At 46.6% G+C, this 21,469-nt stretch overlaps 1 protein-coding gene across 2 annotated transcripts; it reads right to left on the minus strand.

Moving 5' to 3' along the window:
* Positions 1 to 4,488: 4,488 nt before the first annotated feature.
* Positions 4,489 to 19,722, minus strand: LOC135903706 (sulfotransferase ssu-1-like). Of its 2 annotated transcripts, XM_065434062.2 has the most exons (6): positions 19,609 to 19,722; positions 14,744 to 14,891; positions 14,065 to 14,148; positions 10,670 to 10,796; positions 7,188 to 7,572; positions 4,489 to 5,015 (listed from the first exon to the last, which is right to left on the minus strand). In XM_065434062.2, exons 1-6 carry the CDS (start codon positions 19,619 to 19,621, stop codon positions 4,753 to 4,755), a joined length of 1,020 nt encoding a protein of 339 aa, XP_065290134.1. In that variant the 5' UTR covers positions 19,622 to 19,722; the 3' UTR covers positions 4,489 to 4,752. The 2 variants fall into 2 exon arrangements, with proteins under 2 accessions (XP_065290134.1, XP_070391457.1); XM_070535356.1 differs by lacking the exon at positions 14,065 to 14,148.
* Positions 19,723 to 21,469: the final 1,747 nt, after the last annotated feature.

A 21,469-nucleotide genomic window follows, 5' to 3' on the forward strand; every position in this document is an offset into this window, starting at 1 on the left:
AAACATACTAAGTGTGCGCTAAGGCGAAGCGGAGCGCTGGCTCATACGATACGACGTTCCAGCGTGAACGCCGACATACAGAGGCAGCGTAGCGAATATTGAACAATGCCGACTACTCTGAATATGAATCGAAGGCCAAAAGCATACGGCGGGTCTGCTCTCGATCGCTATCACGTGACACGGCAGTGACAAATAATGACCATAGGCTATCTTTCACAGGGCCGTGAAAAGCAGTCGACATTAGCATATCCGCCGTTTCCAGCGAGAGGAAACATTTGGGAGTTAGGCAGAACAGCCTTACGTAATCACCGCAATTTCTCGAATCGAAGCGCACTTGTTTTATTCGTGTCTATAAGGTGACCGAAATGGGAAGAAGGTAATTTTATATTCGAGATTAGGAGAAAAAAACGCAAGGAATCTAGACCCTCCGAACGTCAATATATTATATATGGAATCGGTGAGATGGACTCCACCGCTCGCTATCAAGCACAGTTTTATCGCCACTCGCTAGGGCTGCCGTTTGATATTCGAATTACATGCTGATATCGGCATCACGTAATAAATTACCACCAGGACACCGGCGCTTCAAGGACACCGGTACGATATCGGCTCAAACGTGCGGAGAGTGGTCTCCGCTTGCCAGTTCACTCTTTCTTTTCTCATTCATTTGCTTCCGGCGAGATATGCAACCGGGGTAAACAGTGTTTATAATCGAGATCGTATGTCAGGTGGACTTGTATCGTGCCTGTAGGAAGCTGAAGATAAGCTCTGTTAAATGAGCCAGTTTGGCAAATCTCGCGGCCTTGGCAATTGGACAATGCACTGGGAACACTTCTGCCATGTGTGTGTGTGTGTGTGTGTGTGCGTGTGCGTGTGCGTGCGTGCGTGCGCGTGCACGTGTGTGTGTGTGTGTGTGTGTGTGTGTGTGTGTGTGTGTGTGTGTGTGTGTGTGTGTGTGTGTGTGTGTGTGTGTGTGTGTGTGTGTGTGTTTGTGTTTCTAATGATGAACTCTGGATGGTCACTTCATCAGCGCCATTACTCCATCATGTCATTTTCATAAAACCCTGCTTTGTGCATACAACTCAGATATTTCTACGCACTAAAGCATGCAATTATATCGGTGTTGTGTCTATTACACCTCTAGAGTTACTGTATATATGCTCCCCTTTGCATATACAGTAACTGTGCCGTGCTACCTATAGGTATACAGTCGCGTTAAATATTAGTTGCAACACGGTGTCCGTGATTGAAAAGGCTCGGATGCTGCTCTGCGGCGCCGACATACAAAAAATTGGTTTTATAAATCGCAGTAACTATAACAGTGCTTAGCTTTCCCATTTTTCCGATCTTGACACTTCCGTGCGTTGTTAGAGCACCCTAGACCACGGGTACCGTGTTGCAATTTGTCTTTTGCACGTTCTAGTTATTTGAGGAACGAGAATGAGGAACGCCTGACGTAACGTCGACAGATGTTGATTCCCTTGAGTTAAAAGAAACAAATTTTGCGCGACCTCGAAGAAAACTGGCTATCCGAAAAACAAGACAGGGATTATTGATATGGAGTTTAATTTTACCAGTAGTTTAGAATGAATCACACACTCAAAAGCTTTAGAGAAGTCAATAAAAATTACATCCACTTGATTACCTATGTCTAGGTTAAAAGCGATATCATGAATAAAATCGACTGATTGCGTTACAGTGCTAAAAAATTATGGGGTTTTACTTTCCTAAACTGTGATCTGACTATGAGGCACACCGTAGTGGGGGACTCCGAAAATTTGAACCACGTGGGGTTCTTTAACGTGCACCTGAATCTAATTACACGGGTGTTTCTCGCATTTCGCCCCCAGCGTTACAGTGTTATAACCAAGACGGAAACCATGCTGGACAGATGTTAGACCGTCATTAGAGTTAAGGAATTCGATTGTATGTTTGTGAATAATGTGCTCTAACATCTTGCATGACTGGAGTGTGAGAGATAGGGGCCTTTAATTAGACAGAAGTTGTTTATCACCTGGCTATATTCCATTTAGTTGGTACTTCACCGGAGTCTAAGGATTTCTGGAAGTGTACAGTAAGGTAATGAGCTGGGGGGGGGGGGGGGGGGTCCATAGGCAGTACCTTACATGGAAAGAGTTCGGGATACCATCTGAACTGGAACACTTTTTAGTGTCGAGATTCAAGATTAGGTTTAAGACGCCATCAGAACTTATAACGATATCGCCGAGTTTATTAGTTTGTGCATCATAAGTAAACTTTGAAACTACGTGGTTATCGAGAGTGAAAACCGATTAGAAGTACGAATTAAAAGCATTCGAAATACGATGGGGTCATTAATATAGCATCGTTAGTTATAGTAATAGCATCGTTAATCTTGAAAGAGGCGCTGCTAGTTGCACTAGATAAAATTCATGTCCAGATTCCTGCGAGGCTTTAAGTAGTATAGGGAGTTGCACTGAAAAATAGAAATCTTCGGGATTTTTAGTGCGAGTAAAAAGTTCCTCCTTGGCTTTTTCAAAAGGAACGCGAAGCGCAGGATTAGAATGCTCCGATTCACGCAGTCTACCGACACGGCGTGACAGGTGCAAGATATCCCGGTTAATCTAAGGAGGTTTATTATTTATCTTTTCTGTTTTTAATGGAACATAATTATTGATGCAATATTTCACCGAGTCAAAACAATCAACAAGACTGTCAACATGACGTTCGGTACTGAGCGACAAAAAATTGTCAAAGTTATCTGCCAGATTATCAGTGATAGACGTATCGTCAGCCTTGTTAAAATCATGAAATGCAGAATAGCTAAAGCGTTTATGTGGGATATGATAGTTAATGTGTACGAGAACTGCGTTATGGTCCAAGGTTCCTTCCAAGAGATCATACTTAAAGCCTAAATGAACAAGACTGTCACTGATACACACTAAGTCAAGTATGGAGTTCTGCCGCGTATTCTTATCAACTAATTGCATCAGGTTATGTGACAAAGAAAACGTAATTAAGTCTACAAACAGAAAGCACTAGTTGCGGAATTAGTTAGGAAAGGCCAGTGAATGTTGGGGACGTTAAAGTCTCCAAGAACGATTAAGTTAGAACTGTCGAGGCTATGGTCATGCATAAAATACGAAATATTATCACACAAGTCATTAGGGCTACCGGGGGAACGATAAACAAACAGTATTGTGTATTGTGTGTATGCAATGAAATAAATAAATAAAGACCACAAATTGTTCAATTCTGATTATGCACTATAGTAACTTGACCACGCAGCACCAAGCAGCCCGCGGACCGCTTTGTGGATTTGCCCACTGGTTGGGGACGCTGCCAAAGCATCAGATCCCAAGGTACACATTAATAATTGCCCCATCCCGTTCATTATTTCCTTTTTACCTACCTGTTATGTCGTCGGACCGGAACGGCGGGAGAAATCTCGAGAACAACCAGAGCCACAGCGTGCACGGAAAAAGCCGCTTTTATTGCGCGCGAGATGGGTAGGCGAGCGATGACACAAGGGTTATTAGTAAGGTTGCTACGCAATGATTGATCGCGATCACATCGTCCCATTTTCATTGGCAAAAAAAAACACTAAACTGACTTACAACGCAATGAAAGCAATTAAAATGCTTCATCCAAAAGTAAGATGTTTCAAAACACATATACGATATATGTATATATAGTCTGCGGCTTACCGATATTTTCTGTACCCCTGGCTCAGGCAATTTTACCAAATACGGAAACTAGAAGCGTGCATTATGAAGCTGCGCTGCCGTATGACAACGGTGAATTTGTATGTACACACGTCTATACTGGTTAATTATTCCTTAGCATCATGCTCATTCAGTAGCGAAGCGGAGACAAAAAAAAATATTTTTGTTCTGTACGCGTTTTTCTACAATACGGGGGGAAATAAATTTAGGCACCCTGTCATTTTGGTCTATAGATTCATCTGCGTCTGTAATATATAACCTGTCTTTTGGAGCCTTTAATATTGGATTCAGCCGCAGAAATGTTTGTACGGTAGTCCGGAATTACCTCATTGAATCTAATCGATTACCACGCAAGTCTCTCGCAAAACGCCCCGGAACCTTTCGCCACCACACGAGGAAGCGTTGCGCAAAATGCGTGATATCTTGCTCATGCCGCAAATAGATTGTAACCGCATAAAAGCGTACGTGGTCGAACTGCAGGGGGGAAAGGGCCTGGCGGCAGGGAGAGCAGTTTCAGCGAATCAAGGCGGGCAGGCCAATTCATGACCTCGCCCTCGTGCAGCACGCGATAGGCTATAGAATAAACAAGGGTCGACAAAGACATCGCAGGACACCGACTGGATAAATAGCTCAGTTGTATCGCCAGAAAGTGAGGGTTCACAACTGGCTTATTTTTGCCGTGTAATTCGTGCTACTTTATAAACAAGGAACGCTCAATCGAGTTATCTCTTTATCGACGCTATGTAGCAACGACTTAGTGAACAGCTTTAGTGTTTGTGGTCTGTCGGTTTCGCAACACAAATTTATTCTCAATAAAGACCCGCGTCGAGCAAACTACGCACGATATAGCTTGAATGTCGAACTCGTCGTATTCGTCAGGTTGCGCTCCGTATGTCCGGTTGCGGAATGACGTCTCTTGAATCTCTGCCTTTTCGGAAGCCTCGCATGCTATTTCCGCAATGCTTAATTATGGCGCGAGAATAAAACCCTATTCCATGCCACAATTTTGGCTGTAGCCGTGGCATAATGTGTGAGTCGCAAAACAGCGTCAGGCGGCGGGCTTGTCGAAGCGCACGATGTACCGCCACAGGTTGGCGATCTCGCTGTTCCCGAAGCGCTCGTAGAACTTGCGGTCGAGGCGTGCCGCCTGTGTGGGCGAGAACACAACCTTCCACTCGCCGATGCGGCCCTTGGCCAAGTTGCCGAGGTGATCCTCGTCCTTAAAGAACTGCGACATGTACGAGTAGGAACTGCGGTGGATGAGCTTCTTCAGCATGTGCCGGTCCTTGACCATGGTCCCAGCTACGCCACCTGCAGAGAGAGAGCCCTTTAATGAAAGGCAGAGATTTTAGCCGGCGTATAGACATCGCTGACATGCTACCCTGCGCGGGGAAGGGAATTGGGGAGAGAAAAAGAGGAGAGATGCGCAAGAAAAAAAATGATCGAATAATTTTTTTAAAAGCTTTAACTGAAAAAATGGGCACCGAGTTTTCCGACACATAGGCAACGGCGGGGAATGGTCCTTCAGTGTATGCACCGTCCTACAATGAAGTGACGGAATTCGCTGCGTGAAAGGTGCATGAGGCTGACAGAGTAGAACTAATGTTTGTGTAGTTGACCAACGTTTTTGACGTATCTAAAGAAAAAGTTCATCGCATGCCTTTAACCTGCCTCTGTTGCGTGAGGCAGGTTAAAGAGCCTAAGACACAGTCAACTGACAAAGGTATCTGTGTCTGCCAATCCGCCAATTTGGCCAATGCGCCAAATTTACTTTGTCATTCCGTTGTGCGCCACGTGTCTACTTCCACCGACGAAATGCCGTTTCATGGGCCCAAGGCAATGACGAAGTAAATTTGGCGGCCAGCCGGCATTGAAGCACTAGGCTAACGCCGCAGACAGCAAGGAGATAACGCAAGCTGCTCGCGCGGCCGGATCGGTGGTGACCTCGGAGACGTGACGAAAGGCGAGAGGCGGCGACATCGACGACACACAGAGGCTCTTTTTAACGCGACAGCGTTAAGGAGCTCGTGTCGCAGAAAAGCCGGTGTCGTCGGCGTCGAACCAGGGTCTCCGGAGTGTGAGACGGAGACTCAGCCACGAGTTCGATGCTTCAAAGCGGTACAAAAGCGCCTCTAGTGAATGCGGTGTTGCCTTAGAAACGAGCTGTTTCTAAGGCTCAGGCGTGCGTCGCTTGCTCAGGCGCACATTTCGTTGCCGCGCCGAACGCGGCGTTTCTCGACGCTCACCGCGTCCGATGCGGGGCGCGTAGTCGCTGCGCCGTAGCCCATTGTCTTAGGGCACATTCACACCGGCGACTTGAGGAGGTCGCGCGACCAAGTTGGTCGCTTTGCGACCAGTCGCAAATGGTCGCAAACGGTCGCCTTTTCGAAAAGCGACCATTTTGGGCGAGTCGCTCTCTGCGCTATTTTTCAGTCGCGCGACCGTGGTCGCAAAACTGATAAACCAATCAGCGGCGCACCGGAAGTGATCTTTCGTGTGTCTACATCCGGCCTCCTCCGGCGTCGCATTCAAATTCCGCGTAGATTCCGAGAGTTCTCGCTGAGAACGATAATCTCCGGGATTGCGACTTGCGGGTCGCGCTCAGCCGGGCTTGCCGGTGTGAACATCAGTCGCCTGCGTATCGCTTTTTGATTGCGAGTCGCAAATGGTCGCGCGACCTCCTCAAGTCGCCGGTGTGAATGTGCCCTTATTACACCCCTTGGCGGGTCGATGGGAACGCTGTCGCGTTGCACTCTTGAAGGCGAAGCTTAAGCGTCCTCCAATTTTTTTCCAGCCAGTTTCGGTTTCAAGGAGCCTGCCAAGGGGAATTAACTAATTGTTCGCGTAGCTCCAACATGAAATCTGCTATTCAAAATTTGATCGTTGGGATAGAGAGTGTCGAGGACGGGCTTCAAAGTACTCATATGCTGTTGCCACCTATTGATGATAATTGGAAAATTAATTACCGTAACTTCTCTCATTTCGCATGTAATTGCGGCAATTGCTCTGTATCTAGAGGCTGCCAATTCGTACACTCGTATGGTAAACATAACGTTACCGTGATTTATATTTTCCTCATTTAAAAAATTTGGTGCAGCTAAAAAAAGAACACCCTGTATATCCTGATACATACTGGCGTTTCGACAGATCCTTAAACTTGGATTAAAAGGAACACTCTGGTCATAGGATTATGATGTTTATGATTTAGCTCCTACAAAACGTACTACTCATTGCATTCGCTTCCATATTTGCGTTGGCAGCGTCCAAGTGTCGCCAAAAGAAGAAAAACCGTGCGAGCATGAGGCTTTGCACTTGGCTTTCTTGTTTACAGGAGACCCGACGGTGAGCAAATTTACATGCACCCATCGCCGCCTCCATCCGCTGCATCATCTTTTGCGCGGAACGGAATGTTTGTTAGGAAATTAGCGTGGCTGCAATCACTTCTGAAGCGTACTGAGAAAAGTGAAATGTATCTGCGCTCACCGATGAAGTTGGCAAGCATGAAGATGTGGCTCTTGTGGTCGAGCGTCATGTTCTCGTAGGTGAGGAAGAGCACGTGGCAGTCCTTGCGGTGCACCCAGTAGTGGATGATGTGGTCAAAGTAGTCGTTGTAGCTGATGCGGCCCCGTATGAACCACTCGAAGAAGTTGTCCCACAGGCCCTCCTTGAACCGGTAGATGTTCACGTGCCTGATGTAGTGGTACAGGGCCACGCAGCAGTCCTTGGGGTTGCGCGTCACGTAGATGTACTTGGCCATCGGATTGACGCGCATCTTGTGGTAGGGCAGGTGGGAGCGCACGACGCGCACGTCGTCGGCGGCGCCGCGCTCTCGGGGCATCAGGTAGCCGGACTCCTCGAGGTTCGGCATCTGCGCGGTCGCGGGCGTCTCGAGTGCCGTGCAGCGTATGGGCGACGCCGCTTAACCCGCCCTTCCGCCCGCCCCAACACGACAAGGTGCGGTCCCCCTGGGAGCGGCGTATATGGCCCGAGGCCTGACGTGGGTTCAAGAACGTATCCTATATAGCTAGCGTAGCTTTTGAATCTCGAAAAAAAAAAAGAGAAAGGGAAACGAAAGTGCAGGAAGAGTCACGTCGAATTATAGAAATCTGATTGCGGAGTTTGTGCCTTCAGGCGCATGGCTGAACCCCTTGTCCTCAGCCAGCTACTGAACGAAGGACTCTGCGTGGCAGTTTAACGCTATCGCCATTAAATTAGGAAGGACGAGCGCCGCTGCCATGGTCCACTTGGCGCAAGTAGGTGTTTACGCCGCAGAGAATTAATGAATTTCACTGACGTCCAATGCATTTAGACAAGCTGGATGAGAATTCTCATTGACCACCAGTTAAAAATTAAATTAAATTGCGCGGTCTAACGTTCCGAAACAGCCAAGCGAGTTATGAGGCACGCGCAGTATAGTGGAGAGCTCTAAAATGGACTCTATCGGCTGGGGTTCCTTAAGTGCACCGAAAGCAAGGTACACGAGCGCTCCTACATTCCTCCCCCATCGTAACGCAGCCGCCGCGGTAAGGAATCGAACCCGTGTACGCGTGCTCTGCAGGGTAGTGCTATAAGCCACTACGCTAGCCTGGCAGGGAGTCTATTGGATGATGGGGCTGAATCGTTAGAAGTACACGTCCTGCTTGTCAGGATCGTTTCGGGGTTGTTTTGACCTACTTCACGACAATAAAAATAAGGAGAAGAAAGTTGGAAGGCGATCCAGCCTCTACTTTAAGTCGATCAAAGACAATGCCTTCCTGGGCGAGTTGGCGGGGGGCCTGAGAAGCATGTCACATCGCACGGCACTCCAGCGCGTCACCTATAAAAGGAGCGTCGTACTGTACAATTTCTTTATATTCTTTTATTGCACTAGCTTAGGGAACGGCCCACATTTTTAGACTGCAGTATCTACGGTATCCACCCACGAAAAAAAGCCACAAACCAAGATACCCCATACGGACAAGTGGGGGTAATTCGCTAAGGAAGACATTGTCTTCAAAAAGTAATTATCGTGCGGTTTTCAATCCGGCTCCATCCAAGCATGCATTTAGCTGCGTCGTTACTGTAACATTTACAACAGCAACCGCACATTTCCTCAGCATTCTAGAAGCTCCCATTTCTTCCAAGTACTCTTGTCACGTCTGAACCAGCCTAGACGATCGCTTAATTCAGTTCGAATCCTTCAAGTGGCAAGCATTAATAGACTTTCATAATTTCCTGTGTGACCAATCTTCTTTTTGTGCATAACCTTCTTTCCACAATTGCTTATGGCTTATGGCACATGTTTCGCAAATTAACAGCGCTAAACAGACAAGGACAAAGGAAAATAAAAACAAGACACTGGCGCTGACTCACAACTGAAGTTTATTTTGAGGAAAGTCACACTTATATACGCAAGCCAACACAGGCCAACATGTCAACAACTAAGCGACTGTGCATGCGCATTAGCAGGAATCCTGGTGACTTGTCAAAACACACGTGGAAAACATCAGTGCGTCATCGCGTAGATAAAACCATAAACCCAATAGAAAACTTCCCTATCAAACTTAACAACAATCTACCGTGAAACACTTTCTTCCAAATACGTCAATTCTTTTTTACTAAGTCTGACAGACAGTCTACTAACGCACCTTTCCCCTTCCCTATCAATATGAAAAGCTTTCATAATCTCCCTTGTGGTCTGGTTAAATTAATTTAGTTATAGGTTTTACGTGCCAAAACCGCTTTCTGATTATGAGGCACGCCGTAGTGGAGGACTCCGGAAATTTCGACCAGCTGGGGTTCTTTAACGTGCACCTAAATATAAGTACCACGGGTGTTTTCGCATTTCGCCTCCGTCGAAATGCGGCCGCCGTGGCCGGGATTCGATCCCGCGATCTCATGCTCAGCATCCCAACACCATAGCCACTGAGCAATCACGGCGGGTTGTGGTTTGATCTTTATGCCAGAACAAACAATCACTTTTTTCTGCTAACGGTCGGCACCCACACACTCTACAATGCGAAGGCAAGTGCAAAGTTCCCGTACCTTTTAATGACGACCAGTGCTCCTCTAATCTAAATGTTCACGCAGCGGTCGGTCTGGCCCGCATAAACCTTCCCGCGAGGGACAACCTGTACACAACGGAATATCTACATATAACGTGTCTACTTTTTAACTTCTCGGAACAGGAACTGCATTCCTTGCCATGGCCCAATAAGGTTTTGTGCAAACGAGAACAAATCGTACCATGTTCGTTGGGCGCGGACATGACCACACGCACCCCATACCTACCAGCCACGTTCTTCAATTCAAAAACTTGTGCAAATATGGCACCACCACCGGTCTTTTTTTCATTGCGCACGGAATCCCTTGATCTTCCATTTACCGTATTAGTACCCTTAACCCATTTTCTAAGATTATGACAGGCCCTCGAGATTTCACTTTCCGGGTAACCAGCGTTCTGTAATATCTGAATCTGGGCAAGCAATCCTTCCCTCAACGAATGCTCACATATCTTCTGAAACACCGCGCGCAGCGCGGCGTAAACTATACCGGTTTTTACTATTTTTGAGTGTCCTGAGCAAAAATTTAAAAGCACCTTTGCCGAAAGAGGCTTATATACCCAACACAAATGATTCTCCCGAAACTTCACTCTAATATCCAGGAATTGAATCTCACCTTCAGCAGACAACTCAGAAGTAAGTTTTAAACATTTACCGCATTCCTGAAAAATCTTTAAAACACGAGGTACCTTACTATTTAGGTTCTCTCTTTCTGTGATATACTTAGTTCAAGTTGCGTTCATCCGTTCACTAAGCCCAGCTACAAAAATCTAAATTCTCTACGCACCGTATGATATTAGGATTACATATGGGACTTGACAACATATAAATTAACACCAGTGACATCCAGATCAAACCAACCGCAAACTTTTCTTTTTAAATAGAAACTATGGAAATTGTCGCTTTTTAGGCGCAATGACTCGCCTGCTCATCGAAGGCTTTGGCATCTGCCAAGGGGACGCAGTCGTTGAGGAGCAGGTAGACGATCTGAGCCACCCAGACACCGCCACACTTCGGATACGAGACCACCATAATGTCACCCTTCGAAGGCCTGCAGAGATTCGGGCACGCATTTTTGCAATGGGCGCCTAGTAGCTAAACGTACTGTATGTCCATCTATGCGCGTGCATATTGTCACAAGTAAAGCTTTTCTTGAGCAAGCTTTCAGGTTAACTCGAGAAAGTGCGCACACAAGTGGAGCTTCCTTGAAACGAAGTGTGCATATACGGGATATTTTCAGACTAAGACTAGATCGCTATATGGGGGCGAGCTCCACCACTGGAAAACCTGGCGCCACCGTCGGCGTGACGTGACATGAGGGATCACGCGGGCACAGCGGCCGCGTCGGCCGCTTCGGAAGTGCCGAAGCGAGCTAAAAACGAAAGTTTAAAGTCCCACCTGCGCCATGGTTCTGATTAAGTGGTGAGGCTTTGCCGCATTGGGTGTCTGCTTGAAAACATTTGGAAGTACAATAATAGGTAGTGGCTGCCTTTGGAGGCGTGCAGCATGCATAGTAGGCTACTGCTCGGTGCCGCAGTGCCGGAGGTACACAACGGAGCCCGGTGTCAGCCTTATTCACACGTAGCCGCAGGGCAAGGAGCTGCGTGAAGCTTGGCTCGAGAAACTTAGAACCGCAGACAGCCTTCGGCTACAACTTGGGTATGCAGCAAGCACAGACGCGAGGAAATTTTATGCTATATGCGGCGCCGGGACTGCGCGATGTTCGGTGAGTAGCAGAAAACGCGCACTGAGACGCTCGCCCACGCCCGATGCCTGGCTAATGTCATGACGCTTTATTAGGTCTATGAACTTGTTGATATTAGATCCTGGCAAGTTCACTGGAATGGAAAGGGAGCGGTAAGAAACGCATTAAAAAAAGGCATGGCATATGGTCATGTTTGTGTTATGAATTAATTCACTGGATTACAAAAAAGAAGCAGAGGGAAAACGCACGCTGAGAAGACCGATAAACATACAGTGCGACGCAACTTGAAAAATAATATTGAAATGTCCAAAAATTTTGAAAACAAGAAAAGATTGAGTCGTTGCGACGGTACATCACAGTCGCCGTATAGGCGTCAACGTCTCTATAACGAAATTATTTTTTCTGATAGCCTTCACGCAACAATGGTTGCTAGTGTGCTGTCAAATGCTCATATGCTGTGGCCTAAAGCTCATGGCACAGTGCGAAAACGCGCTCACAGCGAAAGCAAAACATTGTGCGCGGACATGCATGCAGACGCGCAGTCGGTCGCTGCGAACCCGTGTGATCGTTGCATTGAGGCTTCATTCTGTTATGCCTCATTTAGTTATACAGCCTGCCCGCTATAAGAACATATTTCACATAGCTTACTCTCAGCGTTTGCCTACATTTCACGCAAGAAGCCGGTTCGGGAGACTCCATCGCGGCGACCGTGGGCAGTGGCGTTCACTGTACGTATTCGGTAAATAGATAGCGTTTGTAAACAATTCTGTGCTTTCAGTTTGCCCAAGATTATTATATCGACAGTCAAAAACTTCCTTTGTTTTGAGAGCACCTACATAATGTCCGGGAGGGCTGCCGCGAGGTGTTTTTATTGAGTGCCGTAAGCGAAACCTATGAGGAGCGCGCCGCGTGATCCCTCATACTACGCAAGGGAGGCGCTTTCGACAGATGGCGACTCCGTAACTCCTCGCCGCCAATATAAATATGAGTAAGGATATTTATTTGGCACTGCGAGGAAGCATACAGTTTTAGCCGACGAGCGTTTTTGGCTAGCTGGTGCATATTCAGAGCAAGTAAGGGTGGAGTAGATATGTCCCCTAGCTGGATAATTCGATTCAGGTGTGGGATCCGACGTAAACGACTTGTCATGCCAACAACCGCATTAGACAAGCATCTAAATGGGTGTAACTGTCAGAAGAATCATGTTTTAGACACACCACATGCTGTATATTGGCCGTCCCGTCACACACGAGTATCCTGCTGACGTAGCAAGGCCCTGAACGTTTGCTGCCCTTCTGCGTTTTTATACGATTGTTGCAAATTAACTCCAGATGAACGCATCATGCATAACGCTTTAGCCACGATAGGCGATACTTCTGAGTAGAACTCAAAATCAGCATGGCGGCCATCGCAAAAAGTGCGATGATACGATTCGCCGCGTCTACTACAGCATTAATAGTTCCGAAAGTCTAAACTGCAGCCGATTATTGCGTATATACAAAGCGTCACGAAAGGAGTTCATGCAAGTGAAGTTGACAACGATTGAAGTCAGTTGAACTGAAAGTTAATCAAAAAGGCGTGTCCGCCGGCGGAAGCTAGCATAATTCGTTCACAGTTTGTTCGATAGAGGGACGTTCGTTCGAGTGGTATCTCAGTGCATTACACATGCTTCATTCTGCCCCCTTAGTCCGTGGTTGGAATAATGTGAGATATATGCGCAATAGCACGCGGTATTCACCTTCCCTCAATCAATGAAATGAAATACTCCGAGTTATACACACAAGTGCGACACACGAACTAGTGTTCGATACACGAACAATACTAGTATATCATCATGATAATAATCATAATCATAATCATCATCATCAAATACTACTCCTAGCTATACACACAGGTGCGACACACGAACTATAGTCGGATACAACTCAAGCCTGCATTGAAGCCCCACCCACGCCCTCAGAGCCGCCAGCAACTACATGTTCCTCCGCGAGGCTGCAAGTAGTTCCGACCTGAAACTTTCCCTGTTATCTAAATAAGGCGGCAACCACAAAAATAAAATTATAAGCGCGTAATCTTGTACGTTTTCACTCGTCTATTATATGGTGGAACGGTGAAAGCCTAATTCTTTATTGAACTGAATTAAAACGCATGCTTCGCTGCAAATATTTATTGTCAAGTTCCCCTCTCAGTTTGCAGTGAAGTTTCACGAGAACAACAGGGTCAGCAGTGAAATGAACTGTGCCGCCGACTTTTGAAGAGTGAGAAGCTCGGGCTTCAAACACTTTGTCCGTGTCTCTTGCACACCTCACTGCTTCTGCCTATGAAAAAGACTATTCAAGAACAGCGAACGCTCTGGAGGTATCAAGTACGACGCCATATTGAAATGGTCGCATGACGACGATTTTGTTGGCTTCTGTGATTGGCTGGCGGAGTAATAATCCCGCGCGGTCCGTGTGCCTTGGTAGCCAACTGCTATATCCTACTATAATTTGTATCCGCTAAGTTGTATCCTACTATAGCGTTCAATACACGAACCGTACTACAAACCCTTCCATTTACGACGACGTAAAGTGAGTTTGTACAAATTCTGATTTTTCAGTGCAGCAAGACTGACCTGTAGTTGAGGGCGTAGCGCAATGACATCTCGTCAACGTTGATGGGCAGGTAGAGACCGTCAATGATCACGTACGTCGGAAACCTGGGGAACCCAACACTGAGAACTGTACGCATGCGGCGAATAACTGCGGAAAAGCGTTATCCTGGTACGGGTCGGCTTTAACGTCGAGACATGATGGCAAGACAGCTTAATGAGAAGGAAAAAAAATGGAATCGTCATCGGTTTATACGGTAGTTGTCTTCGACGGTTATAATTGACGATGTGGCAAATTCCGGTAGCATGCAAGCTTCCCGCGCATCTAAACTGTCCCAAACAAGGTGACCGAGCTCCCACTAGTAGTTATAGCTGGGACACGTGTTTTCAAAACTCTGACAGCGCGACAAACCGAGGGCTGCAGCGATCGCGACACCGCTTTGCACGCTTGTGTGGAGAAGCGCACTTGCGGATTTTGCGCATCTTTTAATACTAGCAAACGCCAGAAGCGACACCGCGTTCCGAACGAGTTCTTTTCAGATATACGCAAAGAGGTGGCACTCTTGTCGCGCACCAGCTTCTCGCAGACACAAATCAATGAGCGAGTACAGCAGGCCAAGTGCACCATACTGACAGTGGAAATGGAGCTCCGTGCAATAATCGGTCGATGGCCTAAACGCGCCGGATCGGTTCAAGAACGTGCCTGAGATCCTTGGCCGTGTAGAGGACTTCCATGGGCGGCTCGTCCTTCTTCTCAGGCACTTCCTTCTTGGAACCTTTCTTGGCGCCCTTCTTGCTGCTAGCCTGCGACCCGGACTGGCTGCTGCCGCCAGCCTGGCCGCTCCCACTCGCTGAGGACACGCAATGGAACCACCTCACAATCAATCCACGAACAAATCATCCGTTTGAAAAGGCAGGCGTACAAAACAACGACGCTATAGAGGAAGCGAAAATGACAGCCCTTGTGTCCGTATTTTGTACGCCTGCCTTTTCGTTCGACAGGACGAACAGCGCAGATGACAAGTGATACGAACGCCGCCTAGCTGCGCCGTTCGCCGTGCACGTGCAATGCAAGGCAACTCGCCCAGTTTTGGAGCTCTGCAGCCCTTGCGTACCACCAACATCCCTATAGGAAGTTGCTCAGCTTTCTGTCGTTCTAACGCATCGATTTTGAACATTTGTCACAATACAATAGTGTAGACTATTAGACCGTGTAGTAAGGTAAGACACTATATCGTAATGTTGATTTGATTTTGGTTTGATTCGTGGTGACTCGAAGATGCCAGACACTCGTTTTTCAAACCTTTTTAATGCGAGTAGCATTCTTAGGGTGCTTAACGCACTGTTATGGGACTATCGGGCTGCCTGGCTGCATAGGTTTCTAACTACTTTGCCGGCGATTTAGGGCACTGTATAACACAAAAATGGATAGAGCATCGGGCTGCTGTGCCGAGAGAAGCGCGTTCAAAACCGAACATCGGACCAACTTTGTTTTTCTTTATTTAAGAAATACTGCGGTCATTTAAAGACCAGGCAGGAAAGGAGGGGAACAGATAATCAGTTATGCGCACATGAAAAAGAATAATTATTTATGCAAGAATATACAATGGGCGATCAATACAAAAAATAAGATGAAAGGGAATAGCCAGTAAAATAACGAAAGCCAATGTCTAGCGCGCGCGCACGCACGCGCGCACACACACACACACACACACACACACACACACACACACACACACACATATATATATATATATATATATATATATATATATATATATATATATATATATATATATATATATATATATATATATATATATATATATATATATATATATATATATATATATATATATATATATATATATATATATATAACTTCGATTATGCAGGTCACATTCAATAATTACAATCTGAACAATTATCCCTGCAGATTACACAAGAAGTACTAAGATATTTTGAACGCAGCAAAATAGTGTAAGTGTAAGCAGTACACAAAAGCTCGGCCTCAGTCAATGTTTATACCGAGCAAAGCTTTCTGGAAGCCTTCAGCACAAACAACATCTGATGGCAAATTGTTCCACTGAACAATTTTTCGAGGAAAAAAAAATTTGAATATGTTTGTTCGAACAGTGTATGGGAGCAGCTTATGCATATGACGATGACCGGAATCGTGTTGTAAGAACGGCTGTATATGTATCTCTGCGTAGGTATATTTACCTTTGTATTATAAAACGGGAAGCAAAAATTTCAGGCGCGCGAATTTGTGGCGATTTTCGAGTACAGGGATGTTATTTTCCTTCATTAACTTGGTAAGAGAATCTGTTGATCGAAACTTTGAAAAAGTAAAACGTACAGCGCACCTTTGCACCATCTGAAATTTTTGAATATCTTTTTTTGTACTGAGTATGGGTCAGTGCGCGTGTGCCGTCTCCAAAAGACCTATCCGGCGCCAACTTGGAACACTGGGCTACCTGCAAAATTTTGTGTGTCGCCCTTCAATGAACCTTTGACGCGAACTTAGGTAACAGTGGTCCTGTTTAAGTTTTACGGAACTTTGAAAAGTCGCCTGTGGTAGATAACACAATTTTAGTCATTGATTCAAAGAGGCGGACATTGGAGGAGAAATCGAAGCACGTACTTAATGAATTAATTTACGGCAGATATTGCAATGTAAGAATTGTAGCCAGTGAGTTTGCAAGGCGTATCCACTTGGAATTAATTTCTAAGATAGCACCAGTTTCGCTTGTGTAACAATAGGTGTATGCCACTAGGAATGTGGCGACCTACAATGGCAAGATATCATTTAAGCTTAGAACGACAGAAAGCTGAGCTAGTTGGTAAGGATTCATTATGCAAACTAGAAGTGAGGCGTGCAGACAGGGCACAAGAGTAGAGAAGTGGACAACACGAACGCCGAGTGTTCGTGTTGTCCACTTCTCTACTCTTGTGTCCTGTCTGCACGCCTCACTTATAGTTTGCACAATGTATCATCTAAGTTTATCCGATGCAGGGCGAAATGGAACCCACGTCACAGGGGTTCCTCAAGGACAGCGACCCGACGCTTTAGCAGGCCGCGCCACAAAAACACCGGGTAAGTGTCGCTTTTCGATGAATGTCTTTCACGCCGACGCTTTAGCGCGCTGCGCCATGAATTCACTGGGCATGTGCAGCGCTTGAATGACCCTCTCGCCAACTTGGGTCACTGAGTATCACTGGGTGTGCGGCAAGCGAGGGAACCATTCTCAGCGTTTGCACGCACCGGCGCGCCACGCTTCTCGTCTCACTCGTCTCGTATGTCACGCGCTAACCTCTCGGCAGCAATAGACAGTTTTAGTATAGCGTACGCTATTCCATTGCGTACGCTAAAAAATAGCGGGTCGTCACTGCGCATGCGCCCAAATAGCGGGTATAGCGGGCGTACGCAACGCAAACGAGTTAGCGTTAGCGTTTTTGCGGGGTTTGCGGAAAACATGGCGGCGGTCCCGGCTGCCCGCTTCGAATTGAATTTGGCGTTGCTTTTGTAAAATGCGCTTCGTTCGTAGCAAATGACTGTGTAAACAGCTTTCGCTTAGTCTCAGGTCGCTTCGATGACAGAGTATTATGGATAACTTCGTGGTGTTTTGGAGATCCCTTCTCGTTTCGAACGAGTCGAAGCCTAACGAAAGAAACGTTTGAGATGTCAGCGCCACCTATCGCTACAGGCGCGAAATAGCCGCAACAACGGCATATGGCCTCTGAGATCCGAAGATATCACCGGCCAACTAAAACTGTAGAAAACGTGCGCTGCTTAGCGTACGCTATATCATAGCGTATAGCGTACGCTATAGTTACGTACGCTAAACTGCAGTGTGTCCGGAAAGAAGCGCGAGAGAGGAGCCCGGCTGCCGCATGACGCGTTTCTCAGTTTTTGGACGCAACGGCGCACTATGCATGGATGGATGGATGGATGTTATGAGCGTCCCCTTTGGAACGGGGCGGTGGCTTGCGCCACCAAGCTCTTGCTACTATGCTGCCTAATATCCTACCTAGGTTAACCAATGAGAAAAAAAAAAACATTATGAACTACCACGTCCAAATTTTCTGATACCCTATTGCGAACTGTGCTTTTGTACGTCTCCGTCCTTTGTCGTTTCCCTACTTTTCTTCCACCAATCCTCCAATCGCCTCTTACTGATGTCTATTGCGGACCTGTTTGCTTTACCACTGCTCCCGCTGAACCCAAGGGCTTCAAGGAGGCCAGTGGTGCCTAAATCGACCGCTGGATAGATGTCTTCACATTCTAATAAAATATGCTCCGTCGTTTCCCTAGCTTTACAGCAGCAAGCACATGCTTCTTCTTCCTTCTTATATCTCGCTTTATACGTGCGTGTTCTAAGGCATCCCGATCTCGCTTCGAAAAGTAATGAGCTTCCCTTTGAGTTATCATAAATGGTTTCTTTCCTAATTTCGTTTTTTCCCCTTAAGTAGTTACTCATGGCAGGTTTATTTCGGGCTTTGCGGCGCCGCCGCGAGATGGCGCAAAGTGTTAATCTGGAAATGCGCGAGAAAGGAGTCCCGCTACAGTACACACGCCTCATCATACATAACGTGTTTCCACGGTAGCAATACGTTGTGCCGCTATATGCTGAGTCAATGCTAAAAGCATTACCGTCGACAGTCATCCTGAGATGGGTTCTGCCGAATCGTATTTGTTTAATAACCGACGTATTTGCAGTGGTCTCTAGAAGAAGATACCGGAACTCTATGACCTGCTTTTCACATCCGACCAGTCGACCGCGAATAACATCGGCGCTTAGTGGTGCGGCTGCCATTCATGGAATACGTCGCTGACGCTCAACGCTACGAGAAATGGCTAGAATGCGACAAGCAGCGTGCCTTTGTAAAGTATACCCCGGAAGTATCCGGAAGCCTCACCACAACGACAAAACGAATGGTGTTGTCAGTGCCATCATGACGGCGTACTTGGAAGAAAAAAAAAAGATATGTGGCAAAAGTCACGTAATGTCCATACCTTTTAACCACCCCCTTTTATAGCTAAAAGGAGTAATTAACACTTATATAGCTGAGGAGTAGCTATAAAACGAGTAGATCTATATTGTAACGTATAGATTGAAGACGGAGTCTTGCAAAGTAGACGCTTCTCTTTAATGGCGGGCCAGAAGAAGAACGTGCAGCTTACGCGCTTCATCGTCCTTCATGGCGCCGACCTTTGCGCGCGCCGTCCTGCGGTGCGGCAGTCCCACATCATTGTGTCAATATTATAATCTCGTTTCTTTAAAACAAAAACATTAGTCAGCCCGACAACACCCGGAGCGGGCTGCTTTCTTTTCGAGCCACGGACTGCGAACAACACTATTCTTGGTAAATGGTAACGCTGCCTGCAATTGATATCAAATTAAAGTGCATTTATAGCAGCACGCTCCTGCTTGCAAACTGGCCACGGGGTCAAGCTTAGCGCTCTATAGCACAGTAAATCTATAGACACGGTATACCGCTAAGGCCGTAGTAGTATCCAACCGTGATGGAAATAACTAGCTTCTTGTGAAATCCCCCTGCACTTACGATTTGAGGACATGAGAGCACAACTTTGGAGCCCCGCTTGACTGTCCCTGTCGGCCTTCCTGTGCCGCGCGCCGAAACTACCTCTTCTACTAGACCGTGCTGTCCGCGTGTCTCCTCCCGTAGGATCGCGAATGGAATGTGCGAGTGAGAAATTCAAGGCCATTCCTCCTTGCGAAGGTGGATGACCAGCGCAGCTGTAAGTGTCGTGGTAAGAAAACTTTAAAAAGAAATTAAATTATGGGGTTTTATATACGTGCCAAAACCACTTTCTGATTATGAGGCACACCGTAGTGGAGGGCTCCGGAAATTTCGACCATCTGGGGTTCTTTAACGTGCACCTAAATCTAAGCACACGGGTGTTTTCGCATTTCGCCCTCGTCAAATGCGGCCGCCATGGCCTGGATTCGATCCCGCGACCTCGTGCTCGTGGTAAGAAAACTTGCGGTGGAGACTTAATTGCATCCCTCATTGTCACTTAGTAACAACGGTCACAGAGGTTCGATCTGTGGTCGCTATGATATACACTGATCGGCATAGTCGCAACTGCAAACACATTCTCTGCGAACGCACACAATTGCTAAATAGCCTGTCGAGGTGGCCAAACCGAAACGCGCCAAGCGTCGCAGCGCGCTGACTTGCCCGCCAGAAATTCATACAAGCGTTCTATGCCGCTTGTCGATGCACGCATACGTGGCATATCGTCATGTCACAAAACTCGCGCATAATTGTCATGGTAGCTCCTTATAGCAATATAAACTTGAATAAGTGCGTCGGCTTGTGGCATGGCCGGCGGCAAACAACGCCGCGTGTTTTTGAAGGTATGCAGTGGAAGCTCACGCCTGGGATTTATCTTGGTGTACCGTAAGGCACACATCGAGACACTAAAGATTTGTGGAATGGCAAAGTGCAGGAATTAAAAGCTCAAATTGATAAGTAGGCCGGACGTGACCTCTCTATATTCGCACGTACGGCTATCTGTAGAATCTTCTTGGTGAGCAAGCTGTGGTATCTCATGCAAGTCCTGAGCTGTTCCCGATTCAACTTTAAGAAATTCCGTAGAGTATTTGCTGTTTTTGTGTGGCAGTCTGAATATGAAAGAACAAGCAGGAACTACTTGTTTCGCAAGTTGGGTCAGGAGACTCGTCATTACCAAATTTATACTTAAAGCAACTGGTTTATAGATTTTTGTTCTTACGAGACACGACAAATCATTTCTTGCGAACAGTTATTCAAGTCCGATTGAGCAATGTCTTACCTAACTTTGTTGTTTCGATGAGGGAGGGTGGGTGTTACGCAACGAGTAAATTCTTACGTGAGGTGGTCGTAGCATTTAGATTTTTAAACCACCACTTTTCCATAGAATATTTGGCTACAGTGTGAGTCGTAAGCGGATAAGCTCGGATTTAATAGATATTATGTTCCCAGAACCATTATATCGATTAATGTACCGCGAAGGCCAAGGGAAAGATGTGCTAAAACGTGTGAAACGAATGATTGTACCGGTTGGGGGGGGGGGGGGGGGGTCTATTTACCATGGGGGGCTAACTGTTTGATTTGCAAGTAACCAGAAACTATAGAACACGTTTTTCTAGACTGCTGGAGTGCGGTCTTCTTTTGGGATATTATGCAAAGAACTATTAAAAAGAACTGCCGTTAACAGCGCATGGTATTCGTTACCTAGCCACAGTGCAAGAAAGAATACCTTATGACAGACAGACAGACAGACAGACAGACAGACAGACAGACAGACAGACAGACAGACAGACAGACAGACAGACAGACAGACAGACAGACAGACAGACAGACAGACAACGAACTTTATTTGATCCTGAGGAGCTTCAGCGGAGGCCCCTATCGGGGA

This window comes from Dermacentor albipictus, chromosome 1, assembly GCF_038994185.2.
Source record: "Dermacentor albipictus isolate Rhodes 1998 colony chromosome 1, USDA_Dalb.pri_finalv2, whole genome shotgun sequence".
Taxonomy (NCBI): Eukaryota; Metazoa; Arthropoda; class Arachnida; order Ixodida; family Ixodidae; genus Dermacentor; species Dermacentor albipictus.